Source organism: Patagioenas fasciata, chromosome 6 (genome assembly GCF_037038585.1).
Source record: "Patagioenas fasciata isolate bPatFas1 chromosome 6, bPatFas1.hap1, whole genome shotgun sequence".
Lineage (NCBI taxonomy): Eukaryota > Metazoa > Chordata > Aves > Columbiformes > Columbidae > Patagioenas > Patagioenas fasciata.
In genome coordinates this window covers 10355606-10381834 of record NC_092525.1, presented here as the reverse complement: position 1 = coordinate 10381834, position 26229 = coordinate 10355606, and the positions used below count along the sequence as shown (strand labels likewise).

The 26229-nt window shown below is 51.3% G+C and overlaps 1 protein-coding gene across 4 annotated transcripts; it reads right to left on the bottom strand.

Moving 5' to 3' along the window:
- Positions 1–641: 641 nt before the first annotated feature.
- Positions 642–10458, bottom strand: LOC136104028 (uncharacterized). 4 transcript variants are annotated; one of them, XM_065842617.2, is made up of 3 exons: positions 10024–10458; positions 9134–9879; positions 642–1349 (listed from the first exon to the last, which is right to left on the bottom strand). In XM_065842617.2, the coding sequence occupies exons 2-3, from the start codon at positions 9609–9611 to the stop codon at positions 1174–1176; spliced, it is 654 nt and encodes a 217-aa protein (XP_065698689.1). In that variant the 5' UTR covers positions 9612–9879; positions 10024–10458; the 3' UTR covers positions 642–1173. The 4 variants fall into 4 exon arrangements, with proteins under 4 accessions (XP_065698689.1, XP_071665999.1, XP_065698690.1 ...); XM_071809898.1 differs by having other exon boundaries at positions 9134–10149; positions 10251–10458; XM_065842618.2 differs by having other exon boundaries at positions 10251–10458.
- Between the last annotated feature and the right edge of the window lie 15771 nt (positions 10459–26229).

The window sequence follows — 26229 nt, the reverse complement described above, 5'->3', positions numbered from 1 at the left end:
CTAGTTTAAAATCCCCAGTGAAGCAAGAGCTGTCATTGAAATACCAGTGGAACCACGAGGATGTGCCTTTTTCCAATTGGTTTGGGAGCCTGCCCCCCATCCTGGCTGCTGCCTTAAAAAGGGGGAACAGGGATCTGCCTGGACTTAACAAAGGGAAAGGATGTCTTTGGGCAGAGAGAGGTGGCAGGAAGAGAAAAGGGCAGTTTTGGGTGGCAGTGCCCTGGAAAGGAGGAGGAAAACACCCAGGGAGATGAGGGAGCTCTTCCCCCTCTATGTGAGTGACCCGAGTGCAGAGCCAGCACCCCTTGTGGTGGTAGCTAGTTTGGGGGTGACAAGGGGGATGGACACAGTGGGATAAGTCCAAGAAATGCAGCCAGATAGGGGCTGTTTTCCCCCATGAAGAGTTGGGGTCCCTGCCCTCCCCTCCAACCACTTTCCTCAGAGAATGGGGGTTAGCCAGGTGCAGATATGACTTCTCCTGGTCTGGGGATGCTGGGATCAGCCAGAGCTGGTGGTGGTCCTGGCCTGGCCCTGGGTACAGAGGAGGAAGGGTCCTTGGGGAGGTGGCCCTGGGCTGGTCCTGGCACTGTTACCCCCCAGCCCCACAGCTGCAGGATGCACCTAGTGAAACAGGCTGTGAGCTGGAGCTGCAAAACTGGCCCAGGGAGGTCATTGATGTATTGGGCTGGATTTGGTCCTTGCTGACCTTTCAGTGCCTCCCCACAGCCACAGCTCCCTGCTGTGTTCTGGGTCTGTCCTCAGAAACACAGACACCCCCATTTCTCATGGAGCCTCCTCATCTCTTTCACCCTTTTCACCACCCCATCCCCAGGACAAGCTGCACACCAGGGCTGCCCGGCTCTTCGCTCATTTCTCTTGCGAGCCTTGTTTGGTGGGGGGATTTTGGTATTTTCCTTTTTTTTTTTTTTCCTTTTTTTTGCTATTCACAGGGAAGGAAAGGGTGTCACAAACCCATGGACAGATGTCAGGGCACGACTGATAAGCCGCCCAGCCCAGCAAGGTCCTAAGAGGTTGGCAAAACCGGGGTGAGGAGGGCTTTGCTCCACAGTGCCAGCTCTGCCCGTCCCTTTCTCTCACTGCCTGGTCCTACAAGGTGGCTGCTGCACTGTCCTGCTGCTCCAGCCATCCCGTCTGGCCCAGCCACCGCGCTTGTCACGTCTGTTGTGGCAGGTGGCAGGTCTCGCCGATGGCAATGACCACGTCCTGGGGCTGGCGGTCCCGGCGCCGCGGCACCTCGGGCATCTCGCTCATCTCGTTGACGCTGTTACTGATGCAGTTGATGTCGCTCTTGTTGCTGTTGTCATCCGGGCTGGGGCCGAAGATCCAGTCTGGAGGAGGGAAAAGCACAAAACGAGACCCTGGTTACCTCCAGCTGGATGGGAAATCGCTACCTACCCTTGCTCCAGCTGTTCAGCCTCCAGGAGGGTCCCTCGCCCACCCCTGCCCCTGCAGCTCCCTCTGCTCCACTGGTACCGGGGTCTCTGTTCTTCCCAGCACTGGGCTGGTTTTCTGGCTGCTGGTTTCTGGAAGTTCTCCCAGCTTAGGCAAATGAAATCACCCTGCTAATCCTGAGAATAAAAATGAAGTGTCTCTGAAGTGAAGTGTGCATCTGGGCTCTCTGGCAACATATTTCCTACAGTGTGTTTTTGCCATCAGAAACAGAGGGAATGATTAAATAGCCATGTGACATCCAAACGGGGCCGGAGGCATGGCTGGGGACACGGCTTATCTGACACAGGAGTGTATCACAGCCACACAAGGGTTTAAACCCTCCATGGGCAGCTTCAGGGCTGCGCTGCTGGCCGATCACCAGAGCTCCAGGACACGGCTCTGAGCTGATCCTGCCACTCTCACAACCCTGGGGGTGACCGATCCCCCTCCAAAACACAGCGGTTGCTGCTGGATGGCAGTGTGACCGAGATGTCCCCTGCAGCATGATCTGGCAGGCAATAACAAGATTGCCTCCTACAAACACTATTAAAGGTCTCAGCTTGTTTTCCTTGACGTCAGTGGTAAAACTCTAGCGGAGCAGGGCCTGGTCCAGTGGGGAAGAAGGAGAATAACCTGTAGAAAAAGAGGTGACAGGTCCCCAATTATCCTGGGAGCCATTGGGTGAGGGTTGCAATGGAAAGCAAAGAGCATAGCTCTGGGTGAGCAAGGGGAGGTGGCGTTTGGTGGCCCAGCAGTGAATCCCTGAGGACATTTGCAGGCAGCAGAAGCAGCAAGAGCTGGGCACAGCACTGTGATAAAGGCAGAAACGCAGAGGATGGGCGTTCTGGGAAAGCACCAGGAGGGCTCAGCAAAAGCCATTTCCATGGGAAGAGGGTCACCGTGTGTTGTCACCAAAGGGGACATGGCTGGCTGGGTTGCCTGAGGAAGGCGGCTTGTGTGAGGCTGCCACAGCCTTATTCCTGGGTGAATGTGGGCTGGATTGTACATGCTAATCCGAACCGCTGCTTCCCTGGGAATTATTTCTGGAGCCTGCTGGATCTAATTACCCGGTAATCTGCAGGAAGATGTAATTAGGCTGTCATTAGAGGGTATTTACTGCGATGCCTTTATGATTTGACTGTGTAAGTAAGGAGTGAAATAATTACACAATTACACATTATTTGTGGCCATTTATGGCCTGTAACTTCAGCATGTGGCCATGTGTGGAAGAGGGGAGCGAGGCCCTGTGGAGCTGCCAGAGGATCTCCTGCCAGCAGGACCCTGGAGAAACAACCATAAAAATGTCAGCACCCTCATCTCTTCCTCCAGCCATCACCATCCGGCTCTGTCCTTGCCATGCACGCTCCCCCCCAGCTTCTCCTCTGGTTCCTGCCCAGCTTGATCAGCCTGTGGGTGAGAAACTGGGGCCCCCAAGGTTCCCCCCTGGGGTGTCTGGGGAGGGATGAGGGGAAGGAGGGAGGGGACCTGCACATCTTTGGTCCTGATGTGATTAAACCTTGTTCAGATGCAGAAGGGAACTTTGCAGGCGATGGGATGTACACCCTCATGACAAGCACAACATGCATTAGAAACATCCAATAATGAACCCTGGGGGGGTTGTAATGAAGTGATGGGGAGTGGTGAGGGCCTGGGAGCCCAGAGATGGTGGTGACTGACTGAAGGCAGCTGAAGTCCTTAGCACGACGACAGGGACTTCTCTCTCCATCCCGTACATCTGGCAAGGGGTCCACATGAGCAGCAGCAAATGGACACAATTGGCACCAAGAGGAAAACGAAACCCTCTTTTGGAGCAAAGCCCACATTCAGGTTCTCACGTGCTCTAGCCAGAAGGCAAGCAAAGTCAGGCTGATCTGGGACACCCAATGGACCTGAGGCACCCAAGGGCAGAGCTGGGGTGAGCATGGACCTCACGGTGCATTCCTGGGGCAGCCACACCACTGGACCCAGGACGGTCACACTTTGGAGGCAAGGAAAAGCATTGTCTGCCCCTGCCCAGCCCCTGGAAGGACCTTGTGACACATGCTGCAAAATCAGGGCATGCACACAAGCACGGCTGTGAATGCCTCAGATAAAGACAGGGACAAAGTGACTTTCTCAGCCAGGCTGCGGAAGCAGCGTCTAACCCGGGGACACCTCTCCTGGCTCGCCAGGTGCTGCCAAGGCTCACTGTGTCTGCTGGGGTCTTGCAGGGCAAAAGGCAAGGTGGAAAGTACTGAGATGGGTGAGATTGACACAGAGTGATTGATCCAAAGCAGCTGAGGAGAGGAGATAGGGTAGACTGGGTAAATCAGGAGCTGCGGAGTAGCATCTCTCCCTAAATAGCAGAGCAATGTGGCAAAATGCCTGAGTCTCTTTCCTGGAAGCAGGACCCTTGGGATGTGCTGATCCAAGGAGGCAGAAAAATACCATTCTGGGCTGCCCAGATTTCACAGTGTGTTTTACTGACAACATGAGGGACCATCCTCTCTTGGAAACCCCTCACAGTGCAGACAGCACGGAGCAGCCTCCTGCTGCTTGTGTGTACAGGGATGCAGGGATGCTCTGCACCCAGTCTCATCCCGCTGGGGTGGCCAGGTCCCCTGCATTCATCGGTGACAGGGCAGAATGTCCGTGTGGCACTTCAGCCACTGGAGAAGAGATGTCCCTGGCAGAAGAGCAGAGGGAGGTGGGAAAAAGGGCTGAAATTTAAATGCAACCTGGTGAGTGAGACATTCACACTCCCTGCAGGGATGGAAACGGGCAACGGAAGGGGAAACATGTTAGATGAACAATCAAACTCGTGTTCTAGATTTACTTGCTTTAAATGGAGCTGGGTGTGAAAGCAGCTGCTAAAAAAGCCCTTTTCTCAGCAGCAGGAGCAGAAGACGTTTCTGTGTGAAACAGGTCCCGACCCAACCATCGCCTTGTACTCTGCAGCGAGGCAGGACCAGCTGCAGCCAAAGCATTCGCAATGGACACAAGTTCAAGGGTACCCCTCATGGTCTGACACGATGCAGCAGTCGCAGCTGGACGCTGTGGCTGTCTTGTTTGCAGGACAGACTCTGCTTATTCATTAGCAAAATCAGCAGATATCTCCCAGGTTTGTTCGGCTGGAAAATCTCTGTCTCTGTCAGTAGTAATTTGTCAGCAAGAAGTCCCCCTTGCACCCCAGATTCACATCATTCTAAATTAACTTGCTGTCGGAGTCCATTCTTCCTTCCGTGTTTTGCAGAAATTTCTTCGGTCAGCCGTGCTGGCCGAGTCAAAACTGTCCTGCAGCCCGAGCAACGTGGGCACAGCGCTTTGCCGATGGACAGATAAGGACACTGTCCCTCTGCAGAGCTGTCAGCAGCGTGAAGGGGTCTGGAGGGGAAAGGGCATGGGGCACCTGCCTGTTATTAGAGTAGCTGGGAGTGGGAATTAACTTGGTGAAAACCACTCTGTGACAGCTGCTGTTAGACATCAGCACCCCTAAACAGCAGCTAAGGACCTCCTAATGCACCCCCATGCACCAAAAGGGAAACTGAGGCAGTGGTTTAGCGTAAGAGGTGCCTTAGCACTGTGGTGGCGAAACAGAAGGAAACCTGGCACAGTCCATGACTTTGGGAGGCAAATGGATCACTCTCAAAACAGAACCTGAAAAGCAGAGGTAACTCCTCTCTGATGGGCCCGAGACACTATCTGCAATCCCTGCCACGGGCTGAATTATCCTAAGAGCCCTGCGGTTCTGCGTGGGAGCAATTAAAAGCGGATCCTGAGTCCCTGCAGGATCACCCAGCAGCTATTTTCAGCAATGCCACATTCACGCACAGTTTCTTTGTTCAAAGAGATGCTTTCCTAAAGAAGCCTGAAATGTGCTGTATGAAGATAAGGCTGAAAAATAAAAATACATCTGGTGGGTCAAAAGGGCAAAGAAAAGAAAGACCCTGCTCTGAAACTGGCTTAGGGTTTTGAGCAGTCCCGAGGCCACCAGCCAACACGGCCCCACCAGTGTCTGTGAGCCTGCGCTGCCTTACCCGAGCTGGTCATCTGCCTTGGGCCCATTCCCGAAGGAAAAGTTTCCTCAAGGGTTTCTCCAAAAATCAGCAACTCAGAGGCGACCTCGGCTGAACCGGGTGACACCGGCAGAAGTCTCCCCGCAAAACATCGGCTCCCACGCAAACCAACAGACCCTTCCCGTGTGGTTCCCGAGCAGCGGATGTGTTTTCCTGGGGACCACACACACCACAGTGACCATGGCAACAGCTTTGTTTGCAGGCAAACTTTCCACTCCCCCCTTTTTTTTTTGCCTTTGGTGTGCATGTTTAAATAAGGGCAATATTCAGTGAACTGCTGGGGACAGAGGAGGGACGGCGGGCTGATTCCCAAGGATTGCAGTAATTAGCTGCCTCCTAGGTTGGCGACAGGCTTGTCATTTGCCCAGCTGGCGCTCGGCCGCAGCGCCGTCTCCGGCAGCTCTCCAGCGCTCCCCAGTTAAGCTGCTTTCCAAAAGCTTCGACCCAGTTTGTCTTAACTGGGAGCTGGGTCTGAGCTGCGCTCACGCAGGAGCCACCCGCACACCTTGGGGGGGTCACAGGTATCCCCAAGCAGAGGTGTCCAGTGAGTTTTGGGAAAGTCATAAACACGAGACTTTGTCAGCTCAGAGCAAGCAGGGAGGGACTGGAGAGAAATTAAGGTATTTGGGGCTTTCTTTGGGTAGGTTTCTCCAGGAAGAGCAGCACACAACCTCTTTTGGAGCCCGTGTATGCATATCCAGGTGCTCTGGAGGATGAGGACAGACAGGGTCCCTATCCCGGCTGAGGGGAACTCTGCCTTTCCTTTCTCCAGCAACGCATTTTTCCCTCTACTCCTATGCATCTTCTCATCTTCTGCTCCTCCCCACCCCCCTGGGCATTGCAGCAGCATTTGTCTCCCCCCAGGGGTGCCTGGACAAGCTGTAATTGAATTTTTAAGAAGCGGCTGTGAGAGAGGTGTCCACGTCTCAAATACGTGTTCAGATTTCACAGGGGAAGAGCTCGGCAGCATCCCGAGAGCCCTTCCACCATCCCAAACTGAGCCCAAGACCCACTTCTCACGCTCCCCCTGAATGCACAGGGCTGGGTGATGCCTTGACTCCCCCAACCGTGTCCTACAAGCTATTATTGAGGAGTCCAAATCATCCTTGATGTCTCCAAGTGACTGTTTAAAGTAGCGATTAACTATTCGCACTTTAATCTCCCCGAAACAGGCTCCAGCCCTTCGGCATCTTCTTTCCCTCTCTCTCCATATCCTTCTAAATATGATTAGCACAGAAACGCTGATAGTGGAGGCTGGAGCTGCTACCGAGTATATAAATCCAGGCATTATGTTAAAGCAGCTAATAGACCAGCTTCTTATTTACTACCCTTCGGTCCCTCTGTCCTGTCCCCGAAGTCAATTTATGCAAACTCATTCAAATGAAACCTTCTCTTTAAAGGCTGCTGCTTGGCAGTGTTAACAAACACAGACTCGTCTGCTCTCCTCCGAGGACTGGCTGATTTTAAGCGTATAAATGGTGTGAAGACGAGCCCAGAGTGCTAAATAGGATGAGCCAGAGGCAGCTTTTGGCACCAAGGGTTGCTGCTGGAGTTTGGGGATGCCTTCTCCTCTTGGTCTGGATGGGGCAGCAGCTCACATCTGGATTTCTGATCCTAACTCGGAGAGATGTCACCTCCAGCTGGGACAAGGAGGAGGAGCGCTTTGCAAAGGGCTTTGTGAGCGAAGGGGCATCCCACTGACCCCATCCCACGCTGGGGCAAAAGCAAAAGGTGCCCAAGGTCACCAGGGAGCGTTGGTGCTGAGCTGGAAATAGCAGGGCAAGGGCATGGGTGTCTCCAACCACAGGTTCAGCCTCTCTCTGTGCCTGGGAGGACATGGCATTTCTGCGGATTTTGGCCCTGCTTTGTGGTACCCACTCCAGCAGTGATGTGGAGCGCCTGCATCCACAATCTCCTGTATTAGGGACCCCAGCGATCACAGCAGGAGGTGTCTGCTCTGCAGGGACACTGTGACTGGACCAGCTCCTGTCTCAGGGGATTTCCAACCTGATCTGACCTGCTCCTTTGAGCATCTCAGGGCAGGAGCATGTATATTTTTAGGTGCTGTCCCTGCTGCCTACCTTCGTTGGGAAGGCAACACTAAATCAGATGAGCGACAGAGCCGGGAGATGTAACAGCCCCAGCAAGCCGCTGATTAAGTGTTATATTTAACACTTTAAGACAGTATCTGTTCCCTTCCAGCTGGGGCAAAGAAAGACTCCTCAGCAGCATCTCCCTGCTGTTTTCCTGGCTGAGCCTCATGTGAGACGCCAAGCGCTGCTCCCTGCCAGGAGGTTCAACCCTTCTTGTCCCAAATACCTCTTCGTCACAAACCGATGTCCCAGATCTGCCGGCCCCTGCTTGGTTGGGACCCCCTGCCTGAGGGACTTGGCTTGTGCTCCCATCAGCAAGACACGGGTACTGCCTGTCCTGTAGACACTGGTCAGAGTTTTAGCTGGAGTGTTATCATCTCCTGCATCCCAGGAGCAGGGAAATAAAGGGAAATTGTGAATGAACACATGGATTTTGCTCCAGATGAGTGTGATCTCCATCCCACCGCAGGAGCCTGCAGGGCTTTATCCCTGGTTGGGGGGCAGGCTTGGGGCAAGGGGTGTGCAAAGGGATTTCAGCCCTGCTCCCTGCAGAGAACAATCCTCTCCAGAGCTTTCAGGAGGGTTATGTACATCTGCAGGAGCCAGGGGCTTAAATCCCTCTGTGAATCCCTGCAGCCCTGCTATCTGAGCTGGAAAACTGTCACCAACTCCATGCAGCGGGGCTGTGTCCCCCACAAGGGTACGGTGAGCTTGCTACTGGGGTGTGGGGGCCAAAAGTACCAGGGATTTGGCAGGGAACTGAGCACATTTGCACTCATTGGCATCACCAGTCTTACAAATTATGGGGCAAACAGCAAGAGTACTGCTGAGGGCTTGCTGTACGTAGCCAAGCACCACTGCCCAGGGCAGCTGCAGCCAGCAGAGTGTTTGTGCTCTCAACCCCGATGGTGAGGGACCTTGTTCATCAGCAACAGGATGAAATGAAAGCTGGGAAGCCGGTTCTCGTAAAATTGCACACACTTTGGGCTGTCATGTTACAGATTTGTTGCAGCAGCTCCAGAAGCTGTGATGGTTGTGCTGGGTGCTGTACAAGGGAGGCAGATGGCTGACCTGTGTTTCCTAGGAGTTTGTGGATTCCCTGGTGTCTTATAATGGATTAAGCTTTTCGTTCACAATGCACTAGTGTGTTGTTATCCTGCACTCAGGCATCTGTTGCCATGAAACTTTTCATTTTGGAGACCTCTAATGCAAGCTCAGTTGAAAATAACCAATGGATTTTACAATTGTTCAGCAGCACAGGCGTACAAACATATGCATTTATATACACACGCACAAGCCTGATTTCTTTAGGAAGTGGGCTAAACCCAAGGATTTTTTTCTGCAAAGCATATCAACATATGCTCAGTTTGGAGAACCGAGCATGTGAGATAAACTAACACTCTTGTAAATGTGAAAGGGCAAGGCTTGGTCTAAAATTCACCCAAATCAAAGGAGAGGCACCACCCCGCATCCCCAGGCTTTGCACAGGTTCTTTCTGACCACATGCACACAATGCATGATGCCCGCACTCACCTATAAAGTCATGAATGAGGTCCTTGATGAGATGTCCAACGATGGCGTATGCCACTGCCACCACCACCAGGGCTGCCATGAGAAGGTAGAGGACAGCCTTGGGCAGAGGAATGGCGTCTCGAGGAGGGGGTTTATACTCCTTGTAAAGCTGGTCATTGTCCGAGTACGAGTACTGGAACAAGTGGTCCAGGCCAGCCGTGAAGTTGCTGGAGTTCATGGACTGGCTGTTGGACAGGTAGTTGTCCTGCTCGGGGTCCTGGAGGACACTTACCACCGAGCTGGTGGTGGCTTCCACTTGCTGTACCAAGTTGAGAGTCTTGTTAACGCTGGGGAGGATCTGGGAGAGGAAAGTGCTCCAATCTTTGATGGCACTGATGTTGCAAATAATCATAATTGCAATGAGAAAAGAGATCTCCAAGCCCAAGATATTTAAAAAGGAGAGAAAGAGGCGAGAATTGCTGTGCTTACACCAAACCATGTGCTGCAAACGGGGCAGAGAAGGTCTTGCTGGGGTAGGTTTTGCATTCGCAAATTCTTACATGATCTGGTAGGGTTGAATCTGTGGTACGTTGTCCTCACTCCTGGAAATGCCCACAGCAAACCCCTATGGGCATGAAGTTCCTTGGGAAAAAGTAGGTGCTGGAATGATTTTGACAGACATCATTTCTGTTCCTCAGCCGTCTCTCCCTGACGCTACTCGCTGATGAAAACCAAAGAGACAGGATCCTGTAGGTATTTTCAGTCATCTGGAAAAGAAAGATAAATTGCCTTTCTCCAGCTTCTTTTCACAGGGTGATGCTCCTCAGAGAGATGGAAATCTCCCCCTTGCCGTCCCCCAGACTCGGTCTGGGTAACAGCCGGCGCAAGGTGTGCGGTGCCGTGGCTCTCACCGTAACACTGCCCGAAGTGTCCGCGGAGGAAAAGCATATATTGAAAACCCACAAAGTTCAGCTGCTCCCGGCCGCGTCAGCCTGGCTTTCAGCAACTTCTTTTGCCAGCGTCCCCCGAATTGAATCCTTTAAAAATAAAACCATAGTCAGAGACGATGACCACGACAGCAGTGAGCCCAGCACGGGTGGTCTCCGAAGGGCAGCCCAGCCGAGGGGCCGGGTTTTACCTTAAGGACTTTTGCGAGGGAGCAGATCTGCTCGCCTGATGCTCCGGCTTGTTTTATTCAGCCCTCGGCTCCCTGCGGACCTCCCAGCGAACAGCAACCGATCCGGTGCGGCTGCCTGCCCGTGTGCGTGTGTGCCTGTGTCTGTGTGTGTGCGCACTCCTCCCCGTCCTTTTCCCCTCCTGTCCGTCCACCCTGCACCCCCGCTGGCTCTCCGCAGCCGCCCCGGCTGCCGGCGGGGGGCGGGATGAGCCCCCGGGAGGGGGGATGAGCCGCCCGGAGGTGGCTCCGCGACTCCCCGGCGTGCGGTGGGGCCGGCAATGCCCGGCGGGAGCGCAGGCTCAGCCTCTGCCGCCGCTCCCCGGGGAGCTCATCCCTCCGATGCCCACAGACGTGCCTCGGTCCGGCCGCTGGAGCTGCCCGGAGAGCTGGAGGGGAAGGTGGGGAGCAGCCGGAGGCTGCGTGGGGGTGCGCGTGTACGTGGGGACACGCGTGTGGACGGGGGCACGGCCGGCGTGTCCCAGCGGCAGAGCTGGGGACAGGTCTGGTGTTCCCGAACTCCCTCTCCAGCCGGGCTGCGGGCACTGGGCTCAGCTTTTGTTTGGAGCTGCGCTGCCGGCAAAGAAAATCCGGATGGCGGGCGCTGCCAGGAGGAGGGCGGACATCACCAGCCCTATCGCCGGCATCCCAGCGGAGCGATGCTCCCCACAGCCCTGCTTCAACCCCCCCAGCCTTCCCAGCCGAGTTTTGGCATCAGTGGGATGCCCAATTTGCAGAAAGCCCGGAGGATTTGGGGCTGAGCTCCCCCACCATCTCCCCTCCTCGATCAGCTGTCTGAGTGAACTGGTAGGAGCCAGCCTGACTCTGGTCACCTTGATGATGGCTTAACTGGTCCAGGTTCCCTACAAGCACTTCTGCTCATCCGCCTTGGCAATGGGGTTTCACTGGGGTGCTGGCTTGGTTTGACTTATTTAAAGAGGAGGAAGAGGAAATCTTGGAGAGGGGGAAATTGTCTTTCTATATTTGGAGTTGAAAATAAATCACAGCTCCATTTTTCACTTTTTTTGGTGCAGCTTCCCTATGTAAGAAATAGCTGTCATAAAGGCAAGGAAATCACCACATTAGGCCTGAATGCAGCCAAATGGAGCTTCTGAGAAATAATAGCAAAAGATTAACTTTTTTTGTGTTTGTGTTACCAGCCGGTAGCAATCCTGCCAGCTGCCTGGGGGCTGGAAGGATATAGAATAAAATGGCAACATTTCTCCCTTATGATAAAATCACCAGGACACAGGTAGGTGTTGGGCAGATTATATAGCCTAGGAGCAAAGAAAATGTAGAGGAAAAAGCTTTTCTGTCACCCTTGCAGTGTGCATGGACCAGGTCACAGTGACTGTCCCCCAGAACTATTTTACAGCTTCCTAAAATTTCCTTTTACAAGTGACAGAGCTGTGACTGGTTACCAAAATGCATCTGGGCAGCTACATGGAGACATATTCTGCAATGGTGCACGTCCTGATGTCCCCCTGCCCCAGGATCATGACTCCTGGGGTTGCAGCTTCTCCTCTGCATCTGGAGCATGAATCCATGAGGATGCTTTGGGAGCCAGGGCAAGAGTCAGCAGCTAAGGGCAAACAGCTCCTCCCTCAGCCTCTGAGTCCTGCCATGCCAGATTTTACCCTTCCAACAGGGAAAATGTGGCAAGATCGTATTTTTTTTAAAGAAACTCTTCCATGCAAGGTGAGTTTTGGGCTCCACGCAGGAGCAGCCTGGCTTTGCCCTGCACTGGAGGTGCATCTTTGGCCAGGGTCCCCAGGAGGAGAGGACAACCCCTGGGACATGCCTGCTGCTCCTTGGGGACTGAAGCTGCTCCGAAGCTGTGTTTTCAGCGCAGCTGTTTGGTGTTAGCAGTTGCCATGGCACCAGTACATCAACCAGAGGGAAAGGGAGAGTGTCTGGTCTGGGCTGAGCCATCCCTGTGTCTGGCTCTGGGTGCGATCATCCCACACTTTTGCCCTTTTGTTCCCGGGAGGGGATGGAGCCGAGCGGTTTGGGGCGAAGTATTTGCAAAGGTGTGTGTGCATGGGGGGGAATAATCAGAGGAACAAAGGGGAATGCTCTTGTTCTAGAGGTCTTCACGACCTTCAAGAGCTTCAGTCAGACCTGGGTTACAGTCCCCAGGGAGCTGGGTCAGGGTCTCTGCCCTGTGTGATATGAGTGAAAACACCACAAAGAGAGGAACACATAGGCAGTGAGGACCAGACAAATGAACAGCTGAACAGGGTTGCATGTGAGAGACTGTTTCCCCACCTATAAACCCAAGGTGACAACAGCCCATTCTTGCCGCTCGTACCATCAGCCAACTGTGTTTTTCTCATCTAAAACCAAAGGGAGAATATACAGAGACCTGGCTGACTCCTTCCCCTGCCCACTGTTTCACAAGTGCCAGCCCAAGGACCTGTGACACTCAGCCATTTCTCAGCCCGAGCAGCCCACCCGTCGCGGGATTCACTGACTTTGGGCATCCCGAAAGCTGGGATCCCTGGGGACCCCCTAGCAGAGCCTGCCTGGACTGCCCGATGCCTTTGCAGTGTGGATGCTGGTGGTCCCTGTCCTGCTCCTTGTGGCCAGGGGCTTGCAGCACATCTGGTACAGCTGGCACAGCCCTGTCTCCCATGCCTCACACCTGGCTCTCTGGGAAATGCATGGCTGCGAATCAGCACATTGGGGGATGAAGCAAATCATCAGCTGGTGGCTCTCTGGTCACCTGGGGACAGCTGGTGACAGCAGCCCAGATGTCGCTCCAGCAGGATGGAGGGCAGTTTTCCATTTTCACTTCTGGAAAAGGCTGGAAAGGTGCTTGGGGGAGCTCTGAGGTCTGGTGCAGGCACTGAATCTATCAGAGGGGCTTAGGGTAACAGCAATAAACCCCAACCAAACAAACACTTTTTGCATTTGCCTGCAGTGAAAGCAAAGTTGGCCTCTTTCATTTTCACTAACACCCATATCAATTCCAAGTGAAAAAATAGATGCTTGATTGTTCATTATACACCCTCTGCATCCTTGTCTGAAAGGGAGGCTTTATTGCCACGATTATGGTTTCCATCCCATTACAGAGGGAGAGAGCACAGAGAAATATAAAAATGTGGATTTTAATAACCTTATATTTCAAACTCTTCGTTATTAAAACAAAATGTTTCCATTTGCTGAGATGGGAGGAAGATTAAAAGGATTGCCATGGGTTCCACTTAGGAACATTGCTAATGATTTTGATAAATCACTTTAAATAAAAATCACGATCTCCACAATTCCACCCAAATGCCATTTGGCAGAGGGGTTGATTATGGGAGCAAAACATCTTTCAGAATTAGCTGTTTGTCCTGGTGCAACTGGACAAATTAAATTTAGGGATACGCACAGATCCAATGACACACATATCTCATGCAGAAGAGCAGTGTTTTGGCCCCTGGGAACATGAACAAATAATGTTTGAGTGGGTCAAGAAAGATCTTGTCCCTCATGATGAATGTTGAGTGTTTATTTCAGCTGTTTGGTTAGTATTTTCATTTTATGGCTTACTCTCTGTGTAACTCCAGTCACAGCACTGGTGTTTTATTTCCATACAGGCAGGATCAAACTGACTCCTGGGACATGCCTTAGATAATGCTGTGACACATTGTGAGCGATGCCCTGAGCGGACAGTCTGGTTTTCTGTCTGGGACTGGGACCAGATCCCAGGATTTCTATGGCAGGTGAAGCCTGGGGTTGTCCTACAGCCCACAGCTGGAGACCTGACCCCGCTCCCAGCTCCGCTGTTGGCTGCGAAGCCTCTTGTGCGTCATTGAGAGGGATGTGGAGGCAACAGGCTGTGGATGTGGCAACAACTGTCAGGTGCAAACTGAGCTGCAGGGCTGGAGAGCGGTGTAGGAGTTCATTGCTGTGAAGAGTGTCGTGGCAGAGGAAGGCTTCAGAACCTGACGTGGCCCAGAGCTCTCCAGAAGCTGACCGAGAATATGATCAGGAGGTGCAGCTCCAGCAGCAATATGTCCATCTGGACTTTTGAGTATGATATTCACCTGCTTAAGGGTCATCTTTCAGTTTTATAAGTTTTTTTGTGGCTTTCTTCTGTGCGGGATATCAACATATCCTGATCCTCACCAAAGATGCCACTGTGCCTCTTCAGCAGAATAACAAACACCAAGATTCACATCCTTCTTGGGCAGGAACAACCCCAGGTTCCAGTGTAAGTGACCTATTAGAGAGCAATGTAGGGGAAAGGGACCCGGAGGTCCTGGGGACAGCAGGGTGACCATGAGCCAGCACTGGGCCCTTGTGGCCAGGAAGGCCAATGGTACCTGGGGTGGGTTAGAAGGGGGTGGTCAGTAGGTCAGAGAGGTTCTCCTGCCCCTCTGCTCTGCCCTGGGGAGACCACACCTGGAATATTGTGTCCAATTGTGGCCCCTCAGTTCCAGAAGGACAGGGAACTGCTGGAGAGAGTCCAGCGCAGCCACCAAGATGCTGAAGGGAGTGGAGCATCTCCCGTGTGAGGAAAGGCTGAGGGAGCTGGGGCTCTGGAGCTGGACAAGAGGAGACTGAGGGGTGACTCATTCATGGGGATCAGCATGGAAAGGGGGAGTGTCAGGAGGATGGAGCCAGGCTCTGCTCGGTGACAACCGATGGTAGGACAAGGGGTAATGGGTTCAAACTGGAACAATGGAGGTTCCACTTAAATTTGAGAAGAAACTTCTTCATGGTGAGGGTGTCAGAGCCTGGCCCAGGCTGTCCAGGGAGGTTGTGGAGTCTCCTTCTCTGCAGACATTCAAACCCGCCTGGACACCTTCCTGTGGAACCTCAGCTGGGTGTTCCTGCTCCATGGGGGATTGCACTGGATGGGCTTTCCAGGTCCCTTTCAACCCCTGACATTCTGGGATTCTGTGTGATTCTTCTTCACAGGACATCTTCAAATCTCTCAGGTGCTAGCTGTGCATGGTGACAGCCACATTCATATCCAGATGGCAGCTCGTGGGGGCTGTGCAGCCTGTGTCCCAGTCTCTGAGCTTCCTATGGATGGGGCATGCTGACCTTCACTCATCCGCGGATGGGTCGGATGCTCTTCACTGCCTGGCTCTGCATGGCTGCCACACTACACCCTGGCACAGCCGCTTAATTCCCAAGCAAATTCCAGACCTATTCCCACGTTTTGTCAGCAACCTTCCTGCATGACAAGAAGTTGAGAGATAGAGGCTTATCCTGGATTTCCATTCCTGGCATTCTTCTTGCCCAGCCATTTCTGCTGGAAAAAAACCCACAAACAAACAAGGAACAGCAGCAGGTTTTAGTAGATGAATCACACCGAGCTATCTTTATCTATCTATATATAAAAACACCTTTAAATTTTTTCTTGATGCTATATTATTCATGCTTCCAAAACTTAAGAAGTCCAGATTATAATAATAAATGTCATCATGAACATGCCATATTAAATGCAATGCCTGGTAAGACTCTTCCCTATCTGCTGTCTCTGGTAAACAAAGTGGGGTTTTAACTCTGTGTGCGGCCCCATCTCATGAACAGCTTGGCTTATTCAGTGGCTTTGAGGTGCTGAAGGTGTGCACAAAAATATCCAGTATGAAAAGCTTGCTTCTTGAAAGAAAGGGAAATATTACCCAAGTAAATGAACCCAGGTGAGGTGGGAAGAGTGAATTACATGTTCTGTTTGCATCCCTAGAAAGGGTTGCTTGGCCATAGAACAGGTAAAAATAGCTGAAAATTATTTGCAGGGGTTATCTATGGGTAAATCTGATACATATGAGCAAAGCAGAACAGGAAGTCTTCATTCCAACAGGTGGAAAGGTACTACTGTTTTCTCCATGTCCTCCTCCACTCGCAGCTTCGCTATCCTGAAATCCAGTGAGAACGTGAGCCAGGCGGTCGGGATCCAACACCTCCCAAAGCCTCTCAAAAGCATCTGGCGGGAGAAGCTGGCAGTGCCTACATTTGCCGTCTTCTCCACCGTCTAAGCCGAATATGTAGAGCTAAAATAAAAAATAACACCAGCTGTTTCTTTCAAGTAAAATGCAGCAGAAACTGTATGGATGCAAACCCTATCTGAGTCTGGAGAGTTCTGGCCAGAGAGGTGGTGGATGAACCATCCCTGGAGACATCCCAGGCCAGGCTGGACGGGGCTCTGAGCAACCTGAGCTGGTGAAGACGTCCCTGCTCATGGCAGGGGTGGCACTGGGGGAGCTTTGGAGGTCCCTTCCAGCTCCTATTCTATTCTATTCTATTCTATTCTATTCTATTCTATTCTATTCTATTCTATTCTATTCTATTCTATTCTATTCTAATTCTGTGACATGACATGACATGACATGACATGACATGACATGGCCTGACAGTGATTTCACCAAGAGGCATCACCTCCTCCATGTGCTCATCCACCTCAGAGGGTTCATCTTCGGTGCTGTTAATGAATAACCACAGTGATCACAACGGAAGAGTCCATGAGTTCAGTGTGGAAATCTCCAGACAAGTGCTGGGATCCCCAGCCGAAAAGCAAATCACCTACCCTGGCACATCTCAGTAGAGCTGGGGCAGGCAATGACCAAAGTCTGGCTGAAATGTCAAGGCAATCTCAAACCGTGAGGTCCAAGCCCAGTTCTAACTCCACTTGGGAATGGAAAGAGGCGAGTGGGTTAAAGAGTTAAGCTGTTGTCCCTTTACTGCAGTTCTGAGTCTGGAGAAGATAGGGCTGAGGGGTCTGTCCACACCTGGGCTCCAGGAGGAAACTTTAAATGTCAACAACAGTAGAGGTAAGGAAGAGATGAAGGAATTGAGCCAGGTGAATAGGAAAACATGCCCGCTTCCCCAAAATACTCCCCTCATTGCAGCTAGAGGTACAGAAATAGAGACCTCCCCAAACACTCGTTCTCATTCCCCTGCAGACGCACACAGGAGCACATAGCTCAGCTGTCTGTCCCTTGCAAAGTCTTCACTCTGGTGTTTTCTCCTCCCAGAGCAGGGAGAACACAGGACCTGTAAAGTCATGCTGGTATTTCAGGTGTGCAGGAAGAGCTGAGTACGGTCGAGCGTGTGAAACGCAGCTGGGTTGCCAGGCAGGTTACAAATACACTCTGTGACTCCTGATTAATCTGCCACCGCATCTGAGAGGTGATGCAGTGCTCTCCTCTGCATTGCAGATCGTGCTCCAGCCGTGCCCTTTCCCCACCACCTTTCATAACCCTCCGTCACCTGCTATTTCCCTGGCACCCGTTCAGCTTGGCATCACGCAGTGCATCACATGCCTGACCCAAATGTTGGTGCTTGCTTGGGTTGTGTTGGTGCCTGCAGACCCCTCCCCTCCTCAAAGGTGGGAAACCAGGCCCTGGGGCCATGTCCTGGTCACCTCTGCCACTCAGGTGTGTGCGTATTAAAGGAGCTCCATTTCTTGTGCTCCAAAGCAATGTGTGCAAATGGTGGATCATGGATGAGAATCATAGAGTAATACAGTAGTTTGGGTTGGGAGGGACCTTCAAAGGTCATCTAGTCCAACCCCCCTGCCATGAGCAGGGACTTCTTCAACCAGATGAGGTTGCTCAGAGCCCTGTCCAGCCCAGCCTCGAGTGTCTCCGGGAATGGGGCATCCACCACCTCTCTGGGCAACCTGGGCCAGTGTTTCACCACCCTCATTGTAAAAAATTTCTTCCTCATGTCCTATTTGAGTTTGAAACCATCACCTCTTGTCCCCATCTTTCTTATAGGCCCATTTTAAGTACCGAAAGGGAACATCCAGCTGCTATAGGTACTTGGATGCTAGCACAGAGGAAAGAGACGGGCACAGCCCTTCTGGACTGAAGGCTGAAAGTGGATGATAGCACCCCATTTCCCCATTCAGGTCAGGCAAGATCAGTCAAATCCTCCTGAACTCCAGGAGCCCTGGACTGACTGACAGGAGCACAAAGAAGCTCCAGCCTGGACCGAGCTCTGCTGCATCTCAGTGGGGACATTGCCTCGAGCACCCTGCGGTGCTCCACCTCGAGCGGCAACGCTTCTCTTGTCAGCCGCAGACAGTCATGATTGGCAGTGGCAGCAGAACGCTTGATTACTTTGGGAGAGGATAAACTCAGGAGCAGAACCAGAAAAAGTAGAAAGTATGTATTTTACAAGTATAGAAACCACTTTTAACCCACCTGCAACCAGAGGTATGATTGCACTCATTCTGTCTTTTTATTTTGTGATGAAAGTACTGCATGTTTACTTTTACAATCTGCCTGCCTGATGCTACCAAAATGTGATCTAGCCAGGGAAATGTTCCCTTCTAGGAGCTGAAACCCTAGGAGAAGGCTGAATTAAGACTAAAGGTGACATTCATAATGAGGAGGGCATGATTTTGTTGTGTAGGCTGTTAACCACACAGAGACCCAGTCCTTTGACTCCTGCACTTTACTACTATGAAGCTATTACATGTCCACTAATGTTACATCAAGTAGTCCAGAGCTTACCCAAGCTCTTGGCTTTCAAACTGTTGATTACATTGCATGTTCACCTGGCCGAACCTGCTGTTCTGCAGATGAAGAGGTCTCTCATCAGTGAGCAACTATGCAGTCAGTTCTTGTCCTTCCGTGTCAGGTTGTAGCTTTTCCTCTAGTGAATCCAACTCGAGTCTTCTTCACCGCAGCTGGAGTCCAGATCTTGTTCTGTCCCATCAAACACAGAGAGCTGCCTATTCCCTTCTTCCCTGGAGCACTATTTAGCGTTTTTGATGGACAGAGTGATCTATAGATTAGTGTAAAGATGACCTTACATGCTTGCTCTGCTCCACGGAAAGGAAGCCTGACCCTGGCAGTCAGACATCATAGGCTTATAGTCCCCATCCTAGACTGTACCTGTCTGCACTGTTACCCCATGCAACTATTGCCTCCTCACGTCAACAGAGCAAAAATCTCCCTTTAAACAGCTGAATGCACTCTCTCTTCCGTGCATCCCATCCTATTCGCAGACCTGCCTTCCCTGCCCCGAGGCAGCTGCACACAGACTTTCTGGCCTCAGATTTGTTTTGCTGTCGTGTTTTTCTGCACCAGCCTCTCGGCAGAGAGCAGACAAGCAGCCCTTCATCCCCCACTGCTGATGATTTATAACCTTGCCAACAGCTCCAGGGCTTCCAGTCACCACATGGGTTAATGGCCACGACCAGAAGACTTTGCCGTTTTAGGCTTTCTTTAACAAGTGTCCAACATGCACCTGAAATGTAAGTGGCTTTGTTTGATTATTCTTTTGTCCAGCTCAGTCCAAGGTCAAAGCCAAGAACAATAGAGAAAGGCAATAATAAAACACATAAAAGCCCTCTGCAAGCTTCCCTACAGGGCTCCAAAGCACAAGTGTATTTTTATTCTCCCTGTGGCTTTCTGAGGAAAGCCAGGAACAGCAGCCCTGTGTCACAGGTGGGGAAACTGAGGCACACAACAGCTGAGCACCAGATCCCAAACTTATTCAAACAGGGACCTCATCCTCCTTGGTTTCATGCGACCTTAGTTCACAGAAAGCCACGTGAGATGCCCAGTTCATGCACTATAAACAAGGCTTCTCATCCAAACCAAGGCTGTTTCTTTAGTGATGGCAAGAAGCAGCACTGAAGGGGAAGGAAGCCTGGCAGCGGAGCCGAGCTGCTGAGCCTGTGCGAGGAGGGAGGGGGAAATAGAGAGATCTCATATCTGAGACCCCAGCATTAATTCATATGTTGATGAATGCCATAAATTAGATTGCAATCAGCCTGCATTCTCCGGGGACCTATTCCATGTAACGACGCAGAGCCGAGTGTGTTCCAAATCCAGAGAACTTCTGGAGACTCTGAGTGCAGTTCCTTCCTTCCCCACCCTCAATAAATAAATAACGTTGGAAAAGAGGAAGGTATTAGCTGTGAATGGATTTTAATTGAAGCAACAGTAAATTCATTTCATAATCTTTAATTAGCAGAGATACTTGCTGGAAATGTAATTTACAGGGAATTTGCTCCTTTGCTTGGAAGTCACTGGAAGGTCCTAGCGGTGGGGCTGAGAAGGGGCTGTGGTCTCTGCAGTCTTGTAAATAATGCATGAAGGCTCTGCATGAAGGGACTTGTCTCTCAAAGTGGAGCAGACGGAACAGGCAAAGGGTCTCATGGCAGATTCAGATCCTGGCTCCAAGCAAACCTCAGTCCAGCTTCTGGATGCAACTGAGAATCAAGCAGGGAAACAAATGATGGTCTGAGTCCGTGGTTATCCACCCTTCACACACACAGCCCCTCCCCAGCTCCTGACCTCATCTTGAACCGCACTGCTTTCTGCACACAATGTTCCCTGTCCTTTTCTTTTACTCAGCCTCTTGAGATCCTGTGGATGCCCTCCTCCTCCTGTCCTCCATGAACCCAGCCCACGCAGGTCCTAGAGTTCATCTCCTGCTACAGCTGGCTTAGGGAAGGTGGACTGGGGAGCTTTTTGGAGCAGCAAAGAGAGTAGGCAACCATTGAAACTACTCTTCACCCTCCAACGTGTTCTCCACTGCGGGATGCTCTTTCACCTCAGGACGCTTTCAAAGCCTATCGCTTTGGGAATAGGACAGGTCACAAGAGATCCTGAGCAGATTCTGGGAGCAAATTATGAGTGGTTGAACTGGAGACATCCAGAGGTCCCTTCCAGCCAACTTGCTCATGAGTCTCCAAAACTAAATTACCCTGTCCGGAGCTCCCAGTGAAAGAAATGGCTATGAGTCATGAGTAGTGATTAGGGACAGCTTTAGGTGCAGAGAACCAGAATAAAATCATAGTGCTTGCTTTTCTGCTCGTCTTCTTTCTGTTCATGCTCCATTTCTTGCCTGCTTACGCTGGGATGAAAGCAAGTTTCCTTTCATCTCAATTCCTAGCAGAGCTAGAGTCGTCCCAGCAAAGGGAATGCGAGCTGATTCTACTCCTGAAGTCTGTTGACACATTGCTAAAAAAACCCCTCCAATTACTAGGAGACGATGAAGGGAAACAAAAGAGAATCTGCCTTTCCATACTGAAAACTTCATGGGATCTATTTGAGAGCACAAATCTACCTTGGAAAATAATTGATGCCAGCTGGGAAGAATAAGCTTGATGTGTGAATCCCACATTGGGTTTGTTAAACCAGTCATGAGAAACCAAGTCCTTCCCTGGTAATCTGAGGGCACTTTGCAAGGAAGCCATGGGGAGAGTGTTCCCTGTGCCCTTTAATTAAGCATGGTCTTCAAACTTGATGCCAGGTGTGGATAACACATCTCTCATGCCTCAGTTTCTCTTTGATAACATGGGAATGACACTGAATTGCTGGGTGTGTGGCACCTAGGGTACGTGTGGTTGGAGAGGGGGCAGACCTTGGTGACCCATGCCCACACACAAGCCCAGCCTCTGACCATCTGAATATGGGCATGGGGAGGTACCCCAAAACTGGGGAGTCCAGGGGAGGCTGCACTTGTGGTTTGCTCTTTGTGGGAAGGTCTTGTTTTAGGGGTGGCATTGGAGCATCCCCCATGAGACCCGGGGATGGAGTGCTACAGGGATGGATAGGTCCAGCCTCCCTCCCTCTCATAATGGAACGAATGGGAATGAAGCAAAGCTGAACAAAGATTCCTTTCTGGACACAGCAGGGAGCTCCTCTTTTATTTCTCCATCATTAAATACTGTTTTCCTCTAATGAAGGGGCCATCCAGAGCAATAATGAAACTCTTCTTACATTTCAGTGTTTCAAATGCCACTTCCCTTTCCCATGCCAAGATTAACCCAGGCTTCAGCAGCTCCGAGGGTGGGCATCTTGCTGCCACCTCACTGTTTCTGTAGCAAAATAAAAGCAAAATTAGTTCCCCAGCAAGAACTGCGAGCACCCATGCAGGGAGTTGTTTCGTTCATCCCTTGTCCCCCTACATCAATAATGCCTTAATCTTCTCCCCGCTGAGCTCTGCCTTGTGCTGCCTTGCTGGAGAAGGGCAGCACGGCGCTGTTGTGGGGCTTTAGGGCTGCCTTGTCCCCACACAGGCTGCCCTGTCACTGTCACTGTTGCCCAGGAGAGAGTCACCTCTAGGACCCAGATAAGTCTGACCGGTCTGTGCTTCATCTTAGGTCCTGGGTTTGGGTGTTTCTATAGGGTATATCATCACCCAGGTATACCATCCCCAAGCACCTGGAAATCTTACATTTCTGAGGTTTCCTGAGACCCCCAGGCACAACCGAGCTGCCCAGGTCTCCACGGTGCTAACGAGCGTCCCGTCTGTATGTTAGAAGTTATTAGGTAGAAAGTCCGCTCAAAGCTATTGGGGGTTGGACGAGACGACCTTCAAAGATCTCTTCCAGCCCAAACTATTCTATGATTCTACAAGCATACTCACTTCTATTAAAGGTTCATCAGCCAGTGCCTGCCTCCTGTGAAAGTCTGGGCGATGCAGTCGGGCGATGCCCTGCAGAGCAGCGTGGCCAGAGGGTGTTCAGGAGGCAAATGTGCCAGGTATTCTGTCACATCCGGGCATCTGCCCCTCAGATCTGCTTGATTTTGCTCAGGATAGGGCAGGCTTTCTGCTGTGAGGACGGGTGGGGATGGCGGCAGCTCCAGGAGTGACTGTGCAGATGCAGCGGATGGCCTGCGAGTGTCTCCTCATCCATCATCAATGCGAAGTTCAATTACAGCCTATTGGGGTTTTCTCGATTTGCCAGTTAATTAATAAAATCTGCATCACAGATGAGTTCTATTTACATAAGAGCTGAAGGAGGCAAGTCTTCATCTTATTTAATAGCAGGGAATATTCAGATGTCAGATTAACTCGTTGCTTTCGGCGCCAACTTGTTATTTACTTGGTTGTGTTTTAAAGATACTCTGAGTCTGCACTTTCTTATTGTGAAACAGAGACAGTAAGGGGATCTTTGTTTTCTTTAGCCCTGGTTGTTTTATTGAAACAAATTCCATTAAGCTGCAAAATTGTTTCTGTACGAAGTCAGGACTCCCTGGCTGGAACAAGAGGTGCCTGGAGGGGCAATGACAGAGACCTCTCACATCATGGACAGTATAGAACTGGAAGGGAAGGCTCGCTTCTGTTTCCCCATAACCGGGTGTTTCTGAAAGCAAGCAAGCAGTAGATTGGATACAGACACAAGCTAATACTTTTTCACATGAAATGCAATTGCGTTGCCCACCCTGCGGGCACAGGATGCTGTGGAGGCTCGTATGAGTTCGGGGAGGGATTCCACAGATGGATGTTAAGCCCCGTGAGCTGAGTATGGCTTCTAGCTGATGAAGACACTTGAATCACGGATCACCAAAACTGGGAAAACTGGGTCAAGGCCGCTTTGTATGTACCATTTCTGTTTATGTATCTTCTACAGCCACTGAATGAGCTGGGTGGGTCATTGGTCTAAATCCATAAAGCCATTCCTACAGCAATTTAGCAGGCAATTTGGAGAAGAGGCAATACAGGTCCCTTTGTTCCTACAGTTGGTAGGAATCAAGCAGGTGTGTCTGAGAAGGCTGGTATGTAGGGAAATCTTGAGTGACAACGGGATTTTATCTGCCTTTGAAGTTGTCATGAGCAACATTTTAAAGTGAAGACCTCACTAGCCTGTCTACCATATAGAGTAAGACAGCACAGGAGAGCGCTTCCCTTTAGATATAATTCACATCTGACCTTTGTTAGTGCCTCAGCATTGTCCTTGCCTGATGTGCTTCTTGGAGGACTGAAGAATTAAGAGGCTGTGGAGGTGCCAAAAGAAATCAGGGCATATGATTGGGAAGGAAACCTGGGAAATGAACCTTGCTTTTTAATCAACGTACCAAGCAAAGCAGGGCTAATCAGCATTAATCAAGGAGAGCACTGTTGTTGGATGGAGGCCCTGATTTAGAATAGGGGGCTCTACTAATGACCCAGCAGAAGCAGGAGAGTTTTTCCAGCTAGAATTCCCTTGCCCAGAACAGTGATTGATCTGCCAAATGTGTATCGATCTGCTTTCCCAACTGCACAGCAGCTCGGACTCTGCAATCATTTCTTCTTTTTGCAACAGAAGTGCTGGGTGGCCTCCCCTGGAAGTGACTCACTTGGCCACAACCACAATCCAGGCAATAAAACAGCATCCAGCAGGACCGAGGCGTTTTTATTGTCATTATTCAGCCAGCATGTGGGTGTGCATGGCTCCGCTAGCAGCAGCTGGCATCTTGTAGGCAGAAACCTGCACCCCGTGAGCGCAGGAATTCCCTCGGCGAGCAGACACCACCACACAGAGATGCCCAGCAGGCTCTGCAGGTGTGGAGGAGGCTGAACACAGGGATGCTGAAACTAATTCCCTGTGAGGTGCCTTCAACTCAGCTCTTCTGGAGAACATGATGCACAAACCAGTCGAAGGACGTGGTTGAACTCAATGGCAGAGGCATGAGCTCCATTTTCCTAGGATGTGCCCGATCTCTCTCCACACCTATCAGGAGCATCCAAGAGTAGATTTCACCTTCTGAGGTCACATCCCATGCTGGCTTTCACTGAACGATGTGGGTGTTGCCTCTGCCACTCTCACAATTAATTACTTACAAATTATTACTGTCTGTGCCATTAAGCCTGGGCATATAGGCAGCAACCTGGAGGCTGAGTGCAGCAGGAAGGCTGAGACACTCTCTGGTTTCCAGATAAGGCAGCTATATTTTTTGGAGTCCTTGTTTCATTCCATTAGCCAAATCCTCCCCCTGCCCTGCCATCCCTGATGTTTGAAGTGTCAGGCATGAAAGCAAAGGGAAGTCAATCAAATGTGCAGAGGCCTATTGGAGATAATTGCCAGGCTGTCTCCCAGGGAGTTTTCCTCGCTCAGCTGGGTCAGCTGGGGAGAAATATCATAAAAGTGATGCCACCAGCTTCTCTGTGATCTTTTCTTCCTCCTGAGCAGGAAAGGGCTGAGAAACGGCATCTGAAGAAAGCATGAAGAAAAAACCCAGCTGGTCTTGAAGGAGGTGGGCAGATGGGCCCATTGCCTGGCAGAGAGGAAGGGAGGGCTACCTGGGCAGGACGGGCAGCTACCAACATGCTCAGGAGGCTTTTGTGAGGAAGCCATGGAGAAGACAAAGCCAGGCTCTTCACAGTGAAGCACAATGGGAGAATGAGCAGCGGTGGACATCATCTGGAACAAGAGAGGTTCAGACAGGTTGCTCATATCCTCCTTGTATGGCAGAAGTTTTGTCCCGTGAGTGGGACAGGTGCCCTGAAGGGCTGTGCAGCCTCTGATTTTGGAGGATTTTATGCCCTGTGTGGACAAAGCCCTGAACAACCTGGTCTGAGCTCAGAGCTGATCCTGCTTTGAGCAGGAGGTTGGGCTTGGAGACCTCCTGAGCTCCGTTCCAACTTGAATTATCCTCTGACCCTAGGAACACATCCTTCTCAGTGCCTGGGGGAAAGAGGGAAGGAGTAGGCAGAGAAACTGAGGCTGAACACCAAAGAAAGCCCTCCCAGAAGTGGGGAGAGGTAAGTAGAGAGATGCCTTGGCATGAAAAAGGGGGTTTATCTATCATTGGAGGTTTCTAGGAGCAGATTAGATGCATGTGGATCAGGACCAGTGTGGGCAGACTTAATGTGACCTTGTGTGCTTTTGTGTGTGAGCCTGGAGTTCTGAGGTGACATTCCTGCTCTCCAGCACTGAGCTGGACCTTCCCAAGGGTGAGGGTGGCTCCTCTGCCTTGTGCTTCCAGCACCCTATGGATCTTGGGGGTATCTTTACATTGTCAGTCTGTCCTGACCCTCGCTCTAGCTCTGCTGCCACCCTCACACGTTCTTCCCCTTCAAAAACAGCGCCGGCAGCACTTTGTGCCAACATCCCCAATGCCTTGTAGGAATCTCCACATCGCTTTCTAGAGATTATCCTGGGTGCTTTCTAGGAATTTTTCCCCCCCCTTCCTTCCTCCTTAGGAATTTTCCCATTGTTTTCTAGGAATTTCCACATTGCCTTCTCCTAATGCCCCACAGTGCTTTCTCCAGG

What these genes read in the sequence shown, in the direction of transcription:
- LOC136104028 (XM_065842616.2), bottom strand. Translation starts at nt 9,611, where the DNA reads ATGGTTTGGTGTAAGCACAGCAATTCTCGCCTCTTTCTCTCCTTTTTA. An exon ending in CCTCATTCATGACTTTATAG is followed by an intron (nt 1,350 to 9,133) that starts GTGAGTGCGGGC and finishes TCCCTCCTCCAG; the next exon opens with ACTGGATCTTCGGCCCCAGC.